General features: G+C 43.1%; 1 protein-coding gene across 4 annotated transcripts in view; it reads right to left on the bottom strand.

Moving 5' to 3' along the window:
* The window catches only part of LOC115206618 (cholinesterase), a 26,978-nt gene extending 9,530 nt beyond the window's left edge, over positions 1–17,448 (bottom strand). For 2 of the 4 annotated variants that reach the window (XM_029773772.1, XM_029773776.1), the window contains exons 1-7: positions 14,420–14,510; positions 13,943–14,268; positions 6,302–6,560; positions 6,066–6,198; positions 5,636–5,974; positions 5,200–5,510; positions 4,635–4,844 (exon numbers count right to left, since the gene is read on the bottom strand). In XM_029773772.1, the coding sequence (XP_029629632.1) occupies positions 4,635–4,844; positions 5,200–5,510; positions 5,636–5,974; positions 6,066–6,198; positions 6,302–6,560; positions 13,943–14,268; positions 14,420–14,427 (1,586 nt within the window). In that variant the 5' untranslated portion in view covers positions 14,428–14,510. Of the gene's footprint in view, positions 1–4,634; positions 4,845–5,199; positions 5,511–5,635; positions 5,975–6,065; positions 6,199–6,301; positions 6,561–13,942; positions 14,269–14,419; positions 14,511–17,347 lie in introns of those variants that run through there. The other 2 variants (XM_029773774.1, XM_029773775.1) reach the window with 2 other exon arrangements.
* Between the last annotated feature and the right edge of the window lie 258 nt (positions 17,449–17,706).

Here is a 17,706-nt window from a genome sequence, read left to right as displayed (position 1 = left end):
TAAATAAATTTGATTTGATTTGATGAAACCAAGATTGAACTCTTTGGCGGGAATGCCAAGTGTCACGTTAGGATGAATCCTGGCACCATCCCTACAGTGAAGCATGGTGGTGGCAGCATCATGCTGTGGGAATGTTTTTCAGCGGCAGGGACAAGGGGACTGGTCAGGTTCGAGGAAACAATGAACAGAGCAAAGTACAGAGAGATCCTTGATGAAAACCTGCTCCAGAGCGCTCAGGACCTGAGGCTGGGGCAAATTTTCAGCTTCCAACAGAACAACAACCCTAAGCAGACAGCCAAGACAATGCAGAAATGCCTTCGGGACAAGTCTCTGAATGTCGTTGAGTGGTCCAGCCAGGCTGTAATCACTGCCAAAGGTGCTTAACCTGTCTGGGCTAGGGGGCAGTATTTTCACGGCCGGATGAAAAACGTACCCAATTTAAACAGGTTACTACTCTGGCCCAGAAACTAGAATATGCATATTATTAGTCGATTTGGATAGAAAACAGTCTGAAGTTTCTAAAACTGTTGGAATGGTGTCTGTGAGTATAACAGAACTCATATGGCAGGCAAAAACCTGAGAAAAATTCAAGCAGGAAGTGGAAAGTCTGAGAATTGTAGTTCTTCTTTTGATTCCCTATCGAAGCTGCAGTGTCTGTGGAGTGACATTGCACTTCCTAAGGCTTCCATTGGCTTTCTAAAGCCTTCAGAAAGTGGCTTGAGCATTTTCCTGTCACTGGGCAGATAATAGGAGCTCAGTTACTGAGTGGTCTGCCTGGCAACAAAGGGATTGGATATGCATGGTCACACGAGCACGCCGTTCCTTCTTTTTCTTCTTGAATGAATATGCTAATGTTCGGTTGGAATATTATCGCAATTCTACGTTAAACAGACCATAAAGATTGATTTTAAACAGCGTTTGACATGCTTCTAAGTACGGTAATGGAACATTTAGACTTTTTGTCTCTCGTTCCACGCTCGCGCGTTATGCCTTTGGATAAGTGATCTGTACGCACGAACAAAACGGAGGTATTTGGACATAAATATGGATTATTTTGAACAAAAACAACATTTTGTGTGGAAGTAGCAGTCCTGGGAGTGCATTCTGACGAAGATCAGCAAAGGTAAGAGAGTATTTCTAATACTAATTCTGAGTTTAGGTTGCCCCGAACTTGGCGGGTGTCTGAATAGCTCGCCGTGATGGCGAGCTATCTGACACAGCGGTTGCATCCAGGGGTAGTCTATCTATAATTTTAAAATAATTGTTATATATTTTGTCAACGTTTATGATGAGTATTTTTGTAAATTGATGTCCACATTCACCGGGGGTTTTGGTGGGAATACATTTTCTGAACATCACGCGCCAATGTAAAATGCTGTTTTTGGATATAGATATGAACTTTATCAAACAAAACATACATGTATTGTGTAACATAATGTCCTAGGAGTGTCATCTGATGAAGATCGTCAAAGGTTAGTGCTTCATTTAGCTGTGTTTTGGGTTTTATTGACACATGTCCTTGCTTGGAAAATGGCTGTGTGATTATTTTTGTCTATGTACTCTCCTAACATAATCTAATGTTTTGTTTTCGCTGTAAAGCCTTTTTTAAATCGGACAATGTGGTTACATCAAGGAGAAGTGCATTTTTGAAATGGTGTAAAATAGTTTTATGTTTGAGAAAGTTGAATTATAACATTTTGTTGTTTTTGAATTTGCCGCCCTGATATTTCACTGGCTCTGCCTCACTGGTGGGACGCTAGCCCATAGAAGTTAAACAAAGTACTGAGTAAAGGGTCTAAATACTTATGTAAACGTGATGTTCCAGCTGTGGAGGCCACATAAACAGAGCACTGTAGTACACCGCGAGGGAGAAGAGAGAGACCGACAGAACAGAAGCTGAGAAGAAGGACCGAGCCAAACCTACGTGATTTGGGATAACCCGGATGGCGAGCTATGTCACCTTCTGTTAGGCACACAATGAGATGGCTCCTCTGATGGTTCCTGTACAAATCGATGGCGTCGACACCAGCGCTTTGCTGGAGACCGGCAGCATGGTGACCCTGGCCCACCCGTAGCGGCTCACACAGAGGGGAAAGACGAACTCGGGGGATGAGGAGGTGACCGTGTCCTGTGTACAAAGGGACACGAAGAGGTACCCAACCTTGCCAGTGTGGATAACCAACCCAAGGGGGGAGTGCCAGATGCTTGTGGGGGCTGTTCCTTACCTGTCTGTGTCCATTCTCCATGGTAGAGATTGACCTCTCTTCCAGGTTGCTGTGGAGGATAGACCTGGGGAGTCACGCATGCGAGGTAGGAAGGAGAGGAAAAAGGACGCCCCGAGAGTTGTCCACTGTGCCTGATTCGGACCCGGAGGAGGGAGACAACACCACTCTGGGAAGCGAGCCATCTTTCGAGGAAGACCTCAGGCTCCCCTTTATGGAGGTGGAGGCACCAGACAGACCTCCCGACAAGGGAATCTTTATGGGTCAGTTCCGGACCGCCCAGTTAGAAGACCCCAATCTCCAGAACATGAGGGGGCAGGTGATTGCGGTGGATGGCATACTGTTTCCTGGGGTAAGTGAGTGGCGCTACCCCCACTTCGCCATCAAGCATAATTTATTGTGTCAGGTAGTAAAGCACAATGGGGAGACAAAATACTTGTTTCTCATACCCAGCCACTATGTTAGGACTGTCTTGCACCTTGCCCACACCCACCTGCTTGGGGCACACCTGGGGATGGAGAAAACCAGGGAGCGATCGGGAATTAGTTCCACTGGCACTGGAGTCAAGCGTGCCGTGGAGGACTAACAGTTGTAGAAACTTCAGAGTGTTTTCTATCCAAATCTACTAATAATATGCATATTCTAGTTTCTGGGCCCGAGTAGTAGGCCATTTAATTTGGGTACGTTTTTCATCCGGCCGTGAAAATACTGCCCCCTACCCAAGAGAGGTTAACAAGAAGTTAACCTCTTGAGCATCTCATCCCGTTAGCGGGATCATTTTCCAGCGAAAAACTCCTAGCGACATTAGCATACCGAAATTCAATATATATTTTTTTCAAATATAGGACTGTCTCATATCGTCTTATATATACACCTCTCTTGAATCGACCCTCGTCGTCCGATTTCAAAAAGGTTTTACAGGAAAAGCACAACATTAGATTATGTTAGAGGAGTACATGGTAAAAGTAGCATCATTTGAATTTTCCGACCAACCACATGCATCACAAATAACCAAAAAACAGCTAAATGCAGCACTAACCTTTTACAAACTTCATCAGATGACACACCTAGGACATCATGTTACACACAGCATGCATTCTTTTGTTCAATAAAGGTCATATTTCTATATAAAAACAGCATTTTACATCGGCGTCTGACGATGGCTAACTATTTTCCCATAAAATGCGTCCCGGGAAACAGTGCATAGCACGTTGGCGGCCGTGCTACAATTTACTAAATTACTATTCGAAAACGATTTTTTTATTTTATATTGTCAATCTAAGATTTATAGATGAATATCTCTTGAAAACACCTGTCATAACAGATTTTAAATTAACCTCTTGACGCTACCCTAGGATAGGGGGCGCCACAGCGCATTTTGAAAAAAATATGTTCCCATTTTCAACGGCCTACTAATCAAACTCAGAAGCATGCATATACTTATTTATTATGGATAGAAAACACCCTAAAGTTTCTAAAACTGTTTGAATGGTGTCTGTGAGTATAACAGAACTCATATGGCAGTCAAAACTCCGAGACCGATTGAAACAGGAAGTGGAATTCTGAATTGTGGACTCGACTTCACAGCTTTGCCTATTATTCACAATGTGAGATATCGTTCATTGAGCACTTTCTATTGCTTCCACTAGATGTCCCCAGTCTTTACAAAGTGTTTTGAGCCTTCTACTGTCGAAACTCAATGAAGGAGACGCTGTGGCAATTGGTCACAGTAGGAGGGCCATCAGCATTGTGACGTTGGCGGCCGTGTCTACCCCCACCTTTGGAAACGTTTTGAACACAATGCAATCGTCCCACTCAAATCTTATTGGCTCTCTTGTTGAAACAGGCCCTGAAGATTAATGTTATACAACGTTTGACATGTTTGAACGAACCTAAAGGAGGGAAAAAAGTTATTTTTCGAAACCGCAGTCCTGCGCTCAGATCAGCATTTGGATACAGCCTTCAGACGCGCTAACAACAGCAAGCTAATGGAACATAAAGGATGGACTTTTTCGACCGAAAAGACATTTGTCGTGGACCTGGGATTCCTGGAAGTGCTTTCTGATGAAGACAACTAAAGGTAAGGGATTATTGACAATATTATACAAGATTAGATGTGATATGCGATTGTTCCAAGATGGCGCCGAGCTAGGTTTACTAGCTCATTTTCTGAGTATCGCATCCCCTTTTATCTCAAAGTGTGATTACCCTGTAAAGTTAAGCTTTATTTTGATGTTTTACAGTTATATCTTCGTGGATCTTGAATATTGATTTTTCTGTAGTTTGAATTTGGTGTTCTGCAATTTCACTGGATGTTGTCAAATTGGGGATTGGCGCGGGAAGGGATCACTAACAGGTGATCACTATCACTAACAGACTTGCCTAGTTAAATAAAGGTAAAATAAATCTCACCCGGTCCTAGCCATGTTGGCCCAGTACTTCATCATCCTCCTGCTCATGACCACTTCCTCCTCCAGGTATCCCAGGGTTCTGTTCAGTGGCATTCCAAAGACAAACTCAATCTCATAGCCGTGCATCACGCCCATCCATGCTGGCCAGGGATTGGTGGAGGAGTGGTGATCAAACAGGAAGAGTCGGGCTTTACCTCCATGTTCTGTGTACCTGTGGGCAGGTATGGTAATGATTGGTGAGTTCATTACAAACTGAGCAGAAGGGGCCAGATACTAACTACATAACTCAACATCGCATGTAATTAACACATTGCTGTACATGCAGTATTTGTATAATATTAGAGATGGGCTCTCCAACCATGGTCCTAGAGAGTTACCATCCTGTACGTTTTCAAGCGAACCCTAATCTAATGCACTTGATTCCAGTATTTACCTGTTGATGAACTGAAGCAGGTTAGTTACAACTGGGGTTGGATTAAAAATGTACAAGGGGGTAGCTCTCAAGGAACAGGATTGGACAGTCCTGCATTAGAGCTTTGTGAAACTCTTTAATATGTTGTCCTTACCTCTGGGCAAACTCCAGCACAGGGCAGTTAAAATCACGGTCTCCCAACATTCGCCCAAGCAAATCACGATTCTTCATCCCACTATTCTCATCCGACCAATCAGTGTACTGGAAGATGGCGGTCTCCCTCGTGACATCACTGAATCCCGGCAACACTAGGTCCACCCCTTTAAGGAAGTTCTCCCTGCTGATCAGACTCTGACTAGTGATGTCATATCCTGGTGCCCCGTAAACCAGGAAGTAGGTCCCCTCATCTTGGTTCAAACCAATCAGCACCTCTGTCTTCAGGAAGTGTCCCGTCCGGAGCAGAACCTATAGGACCAGATAAAGAAGATTAGAAATTATGACATTATGCATTGTAAATATATACAGGATTCAACTGCTTGATTGTTCAGCGCCTTTGGGCCCAAAACAAGCAACCATAAATTCATACACACCTCTGGCATGTCTGGTAGGAAGTTGTGGTCGACAGAGGGGGGGAATGGTAATGCAAGGAGTGTGGGGAGAGAGAGGACGTTGTACTGCTGCTTGATGATATCCTCTGGATGGGCTCTCTGTAGACACTGCTCCAGGACAGCCAGAGGTGCCAGGGGACAACCCAGCAGCCTACCTAGGGACAGGGACCTGTTCCAGGCCTGCTGTTGAGTTATGACAGCCCATGGAGTGTTAGGGGAACCACTCTGTAGTATTGCCCTGTTGAACAGACCATGGCTGCCAGGGGAGAGGAGATGGAGACCCACAGACGCAGAGCCAGCACTCTCCCCAAACAACGTCACCTGACAACAACATAAAAACAGAGAATAACTAAACATGGTAAAACAAAGAATAATAAAAAAAGAAAGAGTAAAAGAAAAAAATCTGAGTAACCTTTGAAGGGTCGCCGCCAAAGGCAGCGATGTTATTGGCTACCCAGTACAGAGCCAAGCGCTGGTCCAGCATTCCAGCATTACCACGGACACCCTCGCTCTCAGGAAGAGACAGGAAACCCAATGGGCCGAGCCTGTGTCCAATCAAAACAAACATTATTATTGGTGTATTTTTAAAACATGAAAACATGAAGCTCAAATAAGTACTTTAGTTTAATTATATTGTGCCAGGACAACCTGTAGTTCATAGACACCACTACGACGCCTTCTGATTGGCTAAGGAATTGTCCATCATACAGGTCTAGGGATGCGGTGCCTGTAGTGAACCCGCCCCCATATATCCACACCATGACAGGAGCCAATGAGGAACCAGGGGGGGAGCTCTTGGGACGTTTAGGGTGTGTCTTAAACAAAGGGGGAGGAGTCCATATGTTGAGGTAGAGACAGTCTTCACTCATCTTGGTGTTGGGGTTCCACATCTCAGCTCCACGGAACCCTGGGAGTAAGGAAGTCAGAGTCAAGTACTTGTAGTTAATGACTTGATTACAAAACAACATTGAGTACGTTTACATTGTAATGCAAATGTTTAAATTGTCGATGCGGTTAAATCACTTTGCGCTAAGTGAAGAGGAATTGTGCATTCCTAGAAGTAGCATTCTCTACCACATAGTGTGATGCCTGTGGACCAATTTTAAAATGCAGCACAAACTTAGATGTGGGATTGTGTATGGGGAGAGCATCAGGGAAGGTATGCGAAGGAGACACCGGTGGCACTGTTTGTGTGAGAGAAATTCCTGTCCAACCAAAGATGACATGGACCCGCCCTGACCAGACCTACACTGATGACTGCCTGGGGGAACACACCACATTCACAAATCTGAACACGACAAACCACTGAATTTCAGTAAGTCAATTTACAACCCACTAAATTTCAGCAAGTCAATTTAAATTAATTTGTAGTGAAAGTAAAAGTAGTGACAAGGATCCTAAATCCCAGAGAGTGGACTTGGCAGGGCTAGTGAGAGCCCCGTTGACAGTACTGTTTGTAGGCATAAGATAAATGTCTATGTAGCCTGAGAGCTTAGGGTAGTGAAAATAGAGAAGTGAAAGTTGAATACTGAACAGTGGGGTGTTGAACATGTAAGAGAGAATAAGGGTGAATGACTAACCCTTTTGACAGGAGGAATAGTGGATCCTGTGAATTGCTATTTCTTAGAATGTAAATGATAAGATCAATAACCAATAAAATGACAGTGAAGCAAACAGTGAATATCCAATGTAGATTGGTTAAACTGGAGTTATCAAAGGTCGTAATTCTAATTTGATTTGTTATTTTGATTTAACATGCTTTTTTGGGATGCATTAATCATATTGCGAGTAGTGTCCAAAGGTGGGAATTACCAGTCCCCTGGGGCGCTTTGGTAAATATGAAAATAGATTTTCCTCACATGCCTTCCTGTAAAAAGGAAAACAATATATGTTGGTAATAGTTGACAGTTACTTCAATTACCAGTCCCCTGGGGCCCTTTGGTAAAAATTCAAATTGATTTTCCTCACATGCCTGTCTGTAAAAAGGAAAAAAAGATATGTTGGCAATGGTAGACAGTTGCTCCAAATGGATTGAAGTTTTACCCACCTAGAGTGATGTATGTGTATTGCTGTTGTTATTTTGTTTTGTTTTCATTGTTTTGTTTAATTTTCATTGTTTTTGTTTTGCTTCAATAACAAATCTCATCAAATTGTGTCTGCTGGATGGTTAGTATTTCTCCCAAGGATTAGCCCTCTATCTCCTTGACCCTGTAACTCTGCGGTGAGGTTGCCAATATGATAAGCGAGTATAAGCACATTTGCAAAAATGGTTTTAATGGTGTGTTGTTATTCTTTTTGACATTTGTCTTAGAAATCTGTATTAAGATTGTTGAATAATATATCATTTGTCATACAGTAAATCATTTGTCTGGATTTCTTGAATCAGAAATGCCCTACACTAAACTGTTATTCTGTTCTGTCCTCTCTCGAGGTTATGGCGAAGGTGACCACAGATGGTATCTAGATGCATGGAAGGGATAATTCTGCTGGGAACAGTGTGAACGTCAACCCCTCTAACTGCCTGAAGTAATGGATAAAAATGCATTCACTATGGCCCTATCCTTCACCACTTCTACCGTGAGACCTGAGTCTGAACCAGCAACCTGTACACATCATCTCAAAAGCCTTTTCTCTCAGGAGTGCGACATGAGTCGTCGTGGAGTGAGCATGAAGAGAGATCTCACTCAAACTTATCTCATGCTGCTGGTGTACTGGCAGGAGGATGGACAAGACATAATGGACCGTAAAGGACAAAGGCGGCTCAGGTGAGAGATTCATATGCTTGGGAAAACGGGACATTATGAAGGGCCATCCACTTTGAACATGGGTGCCATTGGGAAGATGAACTGTAAAGCTGTCTGAAGAAGAAAATGTGAAGACACGCCAGAAGAATAAGTACCGTGAAGGAGGGGGGTGGTAAACCGTACCCTTAATTGATTTAGGCTTGTCTAAAATGGTTTATTTGGTGTATCAGATTGATTGTGGAGGTATGCACCCTCTGAAGTTTATAGTAATTTAGACTAAGAATGCATTGAGATTCCAATCTGTCATTAGCACAAATGGTGGCCGTGATGAGAAAATGTAATGCTAGAAATAAAATATGAATATACTGTATATCACTATAAATGCACATTCTGCCAGTATTGGTGTGTGCTAAGTTGAGGGTCTTAAATTAAAGTGATAGAACCAACATGAAACACAAAGGACTGTCATTCTAAATTTAGGTTGGATAATTTATCATTAGGTCAAATTATAATTCGGAAAGGCGAGAAGGAGAGACAGAGAGCTGCCCCTAAACTGTGAGTAGACCACAAAGTGAGGGGAGGGTGCACTGCTCATCCTGCAGGTGGTTTCTGAAACTAATTAAATATTTGTAAAAGTCCAGTGAGTCTAGGTAGGGTTCCTCCCAGGGAAACCTTATCTTTTTGTGTCTTCCGAGAGGGAGGTTATCAGAAATCCCACTGGATTGTAGCTTGGGCTATCCATTATTGGGATGTTGAGAATAGGGGCTTTGTGGTCCTTGCCCAATCTCATTCTTATCAAGATTGTTGTGAAACTGTGTTCTCTATCTTCCCTGTGAAAGTCAATAGGGTGTCTAGGTCATGTGAAACACGTAGGTGATCATGTGAGGGCTCCCAAGTGGCACAGCAGTTTAAGGTGTGTCACTACAGACCCTGGTTTGGTCCCGGGCTGTATCACAACTAGTCGTGATCTGGAGTCCCATAGGGCGGCGCACAATTGGCCCAGCGTCGTCCGGGTTAGGGGAGGGTTTGGCCAGGGTCGGCCGTCTTTGTAAAAAAATTATTTGTTCTTAACTGACTTGCCGAGCTAAATAAAAGTTTAAATATATATATTGTAAATGTATATACAGTTGAAGTCGGAAGTTTAAATACACCTTGGCCAAAAACATTTAAACTCAATTCCTGACATTTAATTATAGTAAAAATTCCCTGTCATTAGGTCAGTTAAGATCACCACTTTATTTTAAGAATGTGAAATGTCAGAATAGTAGCAGAGAGAATGATTTATTTCAGCCTGTATTTCTTTCATCACATTCCCAGTGGGTCAGAAGTTTACATTCACTCAATTAGTATTTGGTAGCATTGCCTTTAAATTGTTTAAATTGGGTCAAACATTTCGGGTAGCCTTCCACAAGCTTCCCACAATAAGTTGGGTGAATTTTGGCCCATTCCTCCTGACTGAGCTGGTGTAACTGAGTCAGGTTTGTAGGCCTCCTCGCTCGCACGCACTTTTTCAGCTCTGCCCACAAATTGTCTACAGGATGGAGGTCAGGGCTATGTGATGGCCACTCCAATACCTTGACCCTGTTGTCCTTAAGCCATTTTGCCACAACTTTGGAAGTATGCTTGGGGTCAATGTCCATTTGGAAGACCCATTTGTGACCAAGCTTTAACTTCCTGACTGATGTCTTGAGATGTTGCTTCAATATATCCACATCATTTTCCTCCCTCATGATGGCATCTATTTTGTGAAGTGCACCAGTCCCTCCTGCAGCAAATCACCACCACAACATGATGCTGCCACCCCCGTGCTTCACAGTTGGGATGGTGTTCCTCGGCTTGCAAGCCTCCCCCTTTTCCCTCCAAACATAATGATGGTCATTATGGCCAAACAGTTCTATTTTTGTTTCATCAGACCTGAGGACATTTCTCCAAAAAGTTCTCCAGAAAGTATGATCTTCGTCCCCACGTGCAGTTGCAAACCTTAGTCTGGCTTTTTTTATGGCGGTTTTGGAGCAGTGTTTTCTTCCCTGCTGAGCGGCCTATCAGGTTATGTTGACATAGGACACGTTTTACTGTGGATATATATAATTTTGTACCTGTTTTCTTCCAGAATCTTCACAAGTTCCTTTGCTGTTGTTCTGGGATTGATTTGTACTTTTCGCACCAAAGTACGTTCATCTCTAGGAGACAGAAAGCGTCTCCTTCGTCTCCTTCTGCGTGGTCCCATGGTGTTTATACTTGCGTACTATTGTTTGTACAGATGAACGTGTTACCTTCAGGCATTTGGAAATTGCTCCCAAGGATGACCAAGACTTGTGGAGGTCTACAATTTTCTTCTGAGGTCTTGGCTGATTTCTATTGATTTTCCCATGATGTCAAAGAAAGAGGCACTGTGTTTGAAGGTAGGCCTTGAAATACATCCACAGGTACACCTCCATTTCACACAAATGATGTCAATTAACCAATCAGAAGCTTCTAAACCCATGACATCATTTTCTGTAATTTTCCAAGCTGTTTAAAGGCAGTCAACTTTGGGTATGTCAATTTCTGACCCACTGGAATTGTGATACGGTGAATTATAAGTGAAATAATCTGTCTGTAAACAATTGTTGGAAAAATAGCTTGTGTCATGCACAAAGCAGATGTCCTAACCGACTTGCCAAAACTATAGTTTGTTAACAAGAAATTTGTGGACGGGTTGAAAAACGAGTTTTAATGAATCCAACCTAAGTGTATGTAAACTTCCGACTTCAACTGTATATATTCCAGATGAGGGACTGTTGGAATCTGACTAATTTAATTGAGCATGTTTTAGTATGTTTATAACTATATAAGTGGCTTAGCTGAAGTAATTAATGTATTATGGGTTAGATGGAATGTTTAATGTGCAAATTGTCTGCACCCTGGAGACCTTGTGGTGGTAAAAGACTACAGAAGGAAGAGCTGGAAGGATCCTCATTGGAGAGGACCATACCAGGTTTTGCTGACCACCTCGATTGTGGTGAAAGTAGCAGAGAGAGATACCTGAATCCACGGGTCCCAATGTAGCAGAGTTCCAACCCCAGAAGATGGCCCAGGGACTGCGTTGCACCGTTTTCTTTTCTGTCTGTCTGTGTTTGTGTGTCTTAGCAGCAATGACTCAGCTTTTCTATTGGTAAAATGCCAGAAGAACACACTCCACAAACCGATGATGATGAATTGAGAAAGACTCTGCCTGGGCAAGAGACCCTACTCATGGAAAAATGTTGCGGGGAAAATTACACAGAGAATTGTCTATTGTTATTTGTTCGTGTTTTTTTTACTGATACAAACTTGTCTTGTGTGACTTAGTCATAAGTCTTGGCGTACAGATAGGAGCCGTTTGGGTGCAACCGCAGCATGTGACATCCTGTTCTCACAATCTGCAGGAACCTAGCTGTGTGGAAACTTTCAGGAAGGAACAGATCACCTTTTACACTATGTTCCGCCCCTGTTTCCACACATCTGCTAACTGCCACGTAAAACAAAGAGGTTGTAGTTTCTCATGAAAGCTGAGAGCCAAATCTCTTCCTTGGACTCCAGCGATTGTTAGCCGCTCCGTTTTTTGCAAATCTTATAATAAAGTTGTTGTTTGAAGAATCTATAGTCTCTCTTCTCTTTACGGTTCGAATTTCCACGACAATGTCTTGAGCCCGGAGTAGTGGCCCAGAAGTAGATGGTCATTGTAGAAGAAGGTCCTGAGCCTAAGGAATAGATGCAGACCTGGAGTATAGGCCCAGAAGTTATAAACAGTAGAGGAGGGCATTGAAGGAACCCCCCCCCCCAGCCCAACAACAGCCCAATTTCTTTCTGAGTAGAGCCAACTTGGTGGCTAAAGCAACAGTTGGTGAGAGGTCATGTTGGGTCTGTGGGTTTGCTCCTCAAGGGGGAAACAAGGGAGTTTCATATATGGGGGTCCATCTGGGAGTGAATCACACCCTAAGTGTGATGTCATTCCTGCACTTTATCACCTATCCCCAAAAGAGACCAGACAACATGACATTTTAAAAGATGTATAAAGCCCTCAAACTCTGTGATGTTTATTCACATCCTGGTAATAGTAGTAATCCCCTTATCCCTACTGTGGTTTTTCTGGTGGCCACCTTGTGTATTATAGGTAAAGGTTGTGCGGGAAAGTCAGCCTGACTGTCCATAGTCTCCGCGTTTGGAGGGTGGATCATGCAACTGTGTCTAGCCATTGTTTTAGTCACTGTACTGATTCTGTTTCTTGTTCTCATGCTAAAATGTTGCTGCAATATGTGTTTAAAACTGGTAACGAATCCAAGACCAAATGTAATGTTAAATGTTGCCGTGACCCAGGGCCAGAATGCAAGTTGTGAAGGATTAGCTGAGCTACCCTTTTCCGCTAAAGACAGTGATGTCTGACCTTTACCCAGTGCCCAGTTGGGCTCCAACCCCTCACCCATCAGCTCTGGAAGAAGAATCCCTTCTTTAAATGATTGTATCTAATCATTAGCATAAACTGGGAAGTTACAACTATATAAGATTTGTGAGGGGTTGGAGGTTTTAAACTCAGTCTCACAACCGATGACACAAGGAGGAATTGGTGGACTACGGGATATTATGCGTTTAGAAGCTTGCTATATTTAAAATGTATTAAAATGTTCAGGGATTAAAAAAAGGGAGAAGTATAATGGAACTTTTTAATTGTATGCGTCCACATAACTGAGTATGTGACTAACCTTGTGAAACTGTGTGAAACTGTCCCATTATAATGTCCTGTTATTCACTCTGAGCTCAGAAAAAAAATGATCTTGGTTTGACTTTGACTCAGATCCTTATTTTACAATATCCACGACAACATGCATAGTAATAATTGTATATTAAACTGATTATGGCCGTAGCCAGATTATGCAATAGTCATGTAAACACGTTACTCTGTTTATCTTAAATCGGCATAAGGTCAAAATGTAAGTAAGCATAAGCTGATAAAAACACCTGGTTTTCTCAGCAATCTTTGAATTATTATGACATGTAAATAACTTAATCAGTGTTCCAGCAGTGTGTTTGATCTGTGCATGTGCCAGCACCAGCCGAGAGCCTCCCTCTTTAGCGTGAGTGAAGTGAGTTCGGAACAACTGTATGTACGCGTCTTAGAAGTAGTTTTCACATACACATTTTATATGACTGAACTCAGAATCAAACATGCTTCCCAAAAATAACATTTTCGCTGTGGTAGAATGTTTATTTTGACTGCCGATTTTCTGAATTTATCAGAATCCATCAGGTAGCCTGATTTCAGATGTGTCGATGTCAACAGGATTATTAGGGAGATCGTTCTTCTTGAAAACCATGTAAATCTTTTAATCTAACTTTTATATTAATCTGATTATCCACAATAATCTGATTATTACGTGCATGTAACCGTGCTCAATGACTGTAGACTGTCACTAACATCAACAGGTTTTAAGGCACACAAACATATATTTTACATTCATGTAGGTGTAGTAATCTATGCCAGTTTATTATACAGGCCTATGTCATCATTTTGATATCATATCCCTACCAGGAAATAATGTATCCTGGGGTTGGAGGCAGGAGTTGGGGTAGCGTGTGGCGTGTAGTACCCCTGTCCATCCATCTGCAGGCTGAGGAGGGCGAAAACGCAGTTCCCCAACGGGGGGGTTCCCATATGGAATTCCCAGGAATGCCCTGACATATCCACCACCTGGCACGGGAAGCCGAGTGCCCCGGACTCTGCCACGGTTCGTGGCGACAATGACGTCATCGATGAGGTCATCAACCTGAGTCGTTGTGGCCGGGAGAATGTGGAACAGCAGGAGTGACAGGGTGATGTGTGTGTGAGTGGTCACCATGGTAACACGTTCAGGTCTGGAGAGGTGAAAACAGACAGAAGGTTGTGGCGGTCAACAGAAATACACACAGTCACAATGGAAATATACACAGTCAAAACAGAAATATACGCAGTCACACAAACACACGCTATCACTCAGTAATAACAGGAGATGATTGATATAGTTACATATCCATTAGATTGTTGAAGCATTCAAGATTTTCCAAAGATAGTCACCGGCTTCAACAAGCACAGAACAACTAGGGCAGAGGGAGTGGAGAGAGAAGGAGGGAGGGTGAGGGAGGGAGGCCGACAGCTATTAATGACACGATGAATTCAGCTGATATCAGGATAAGAGTGTGTGAGGGGGTGCACAGTGAGGGGGGGGTGATCAAATATCTCCCTCTGACTCATTCAACACTAGACAGCCGTGCACACACACCCACCACATTTGCCTTCCTCTTCTCCTACAACAGATTACTCAGCTGAAAGGGCGGAACATATTAATGTCTAAAATTAGAGAGGGTGATTGCTTGTTGTGATAGTGGATAAATCCTGGATTAATCAGGTCTACACTGACCAGACAGATTGTCAAGTCTAACATGACCTTAGAGGCAAAATGAATAGAACTGGCAGGCAGGATATCTATACCACATCTACATGGACTTTAAATAAAACACAACCTAGATGGCTGCTGTATCTGTGGAAATAGCTTACCTGTGCAGTTGAAATACACTATACATACACAAAAGTACGTGGACACCCCTTCAAATGAGTGGATTTGGCTATTTCAGCCAAACCCGTTGCTGACAGGTGTATAAAATCAAGTTCACAGATATGCAATCTCCGTAGACAAACATTGGCAGTAGAATGGCCTTAGTGAAAAGCTCAGTGACTTTCAACGTGGGACCGCCATAGGATGCCACAATTCCAACAAGCCAGTTTGTCAAATTTCTGCCCTACTAGAGCTGCCCCGGTCAGCTGTAAGTGCTGTTATTGTGACGTGGAAACATCTAGGAGCAACAACGGCTCAGCCACGAAGTGGTAGGACACACAAACTCACAGAATGGGAACGCCGAGTGCTGAAGCACGTAGCGCATTAAAATCATCTGTCCTTGGTTGCAACACTCAGTACAGAGTTCCAAACTGCCTCTGAAAGCAACGTCAGCACAATATCTTTTTGCCGGGAGCTTCATGAAACGGGTTTCCATGGCCGAGCAGCTTCACACAAGCCTAAGATCACCATGCGCAATGCCAAGCGTCGGCTGGAGTGGTGTAAAGCTGGAGTGGTGCAAAGCCATTGGACTCTGGAGCAGTGGAAACGCATTCTCTGGAGTGATGAATCACGCTTCACCATCTGCCAGTCAGATGGACAAATATGTGTTTGGTGGATGTCAGGAGAACGCTACCTGCCCCAATGCATGGTGCCAACTGTAAAGTTTAGTGGATGAGGAATAATGATTGTGGACTGTTTTTCATGGTTCGGGCTAGGCCCTTTAGTTCCAGTGAAGGGAAATCTTACGCTACAGCATACAATGACATTCTAGACAATTCTGTGCTTCCAAATTCGTATCAAAAGTTTGGGGAAGGTCCTTTCTTGTTTCAGCATGACAATGCCCCAAGGCACAAAGCGAGGTCCATAGAGAAATTGTTTGTCGCGATCGGTGTGAAAGAACTTGACTGGCCTGCACAGAGCCCTGACCTCAACCCCATCGAACACCTTTACAATGAATTGGACCGCTGACTGCGAGCCAGGCCTACACACACACACACACACACACACACACACACACACACACACACACACACACACACACACACACACACACACACACACACACACACACACACATACACCTAAACAAACACAAATAGTATTCAACCACTTTCCCTTGCCTAAAGAAAGACAAAACACTTCTGACGGTGTCTGGTGAAAGAATGGGTTGCCACAACAGCCAATCATAGCTAACGCATGAGACCAAATATCACCATTATCAAGTAGCACACAGAGAAACACGCATATGCAAGCAGACAGGCACGCTCACATAGGCTGCACACACACACGCACACACATATAGCTTTGAGGTTAGAGTGTTGGGACAGTAACCAAAAGGTCACTGGTTTGAATATCGGAGCCGACAAGGTGATAAATCTGTTGCTGTGCCCTTGAGCAAAGCACTTAACCCTAATTGGCCTGCTGGTGTCTCGGTGGGAGTTGGAATATGCAATAAACACTTCCATTACACACGTGTGTAACAGACAAATATAAGAAACCCCCAAATTATTATTTTCACACACACACACACACACACACACACACACACACACACACACACACACACACACACACACACGCACGCACGCACGCACGCACGCACGCACGCACGCACGCACGCACGCACACACACACACACAGTCTATGTAACAAGCTAGCTGAATGTCAGACACACCCCAGGGGTATTCTTCCACATTGTTACAGTGAATAATGCCATTTGAAGAAGTTATCTGTGCTGTGGTTTGAGGACAAAGATACAACAGAACAAGTGGGGGTGGGAGACGCTCCCTCGTGCTGCTGTGCCCCACTGTCACCTCCACTGGTTGAACGGAAGACAACCTCACAAGAGGTTACAACAACAGCCAGAAAACGGTGGTAAGAATTTTGTTGTTTGGTCAGTCCCTCTTTTAATTATTTTAAAACGAATGAGGTCCTTGGGGTGTTTGAGAGGGATGGTGATCGGATTTAATGCTAACATAAGCTCCCTGTCAAGCCATTCATTGTTTCACAATAAAAACACACCGTTTGTTGGTCACCTTCCCTATAAACTTCACTCTTCTATGCCTCTTATAATAATCCTTCACTTGAAGCATATTAAATCAATCGGCGATATTAAAAGCATCTGTGTGTTGCATGCATATATCTTATTCATAAGAAGCACCTTCTCTCTGGCAAGTTGGCAAAACATTAATTCCTATGCAGCAAGGTTCTGTAGCAGGACAGAGGACTTGTGGATTTAAAGGGACACTTGGCCGTTTGAACAGTACGAGAGACACACACTTAGCATAGGTTAATTAAAAACAACACAATGAATAGGCTACACAGCACAAACCAACACTCACCCTCTCTGATTTCTTCTCTCTTCAGTGATCCTGCTGAGAGATATTTGAGGCGGTAGTGGTGTATATCGTGGCCAATGGATTTCCAATGTAAAACAGTAACGTCAGAAAAGTGAAAATGGTCAGTCTTTCGTTTTTGCTGGGGTTTTTCAAAAACGAAAAATGACTGGATTTTTGTTATCTCATTTTTTTTCAGAAATCAGAATAACAAATTGACTTTATTAAAATATTTTAAAATAAAGAAATTGTTTGTTTTTGTTATTATTATTATGTTTTGCATATTAAAAGCAACAACTTCATATTTTGGTTGTCACAAGTTGGTGGGGTTAAATGTGAAATGTCTTTCATTGCCCAAATGTACA

Source organism: Salmo trutta, chromosome 13 (assembly GCF_901001165.1).
Source record: "Salmo trutta chromosome 13, fSalTru1.1, whole genome shotgun sequence".
Classification (NCBI taxonomy): Eukaryota; Metazoa; Chordata; class Actinopteri; order Salmoniformes; family Salmonidae; genus Salmo; species Salmo trutta.
This window is presented reverse-complemented; position numbering and strand designations above follow the sequence as displayed.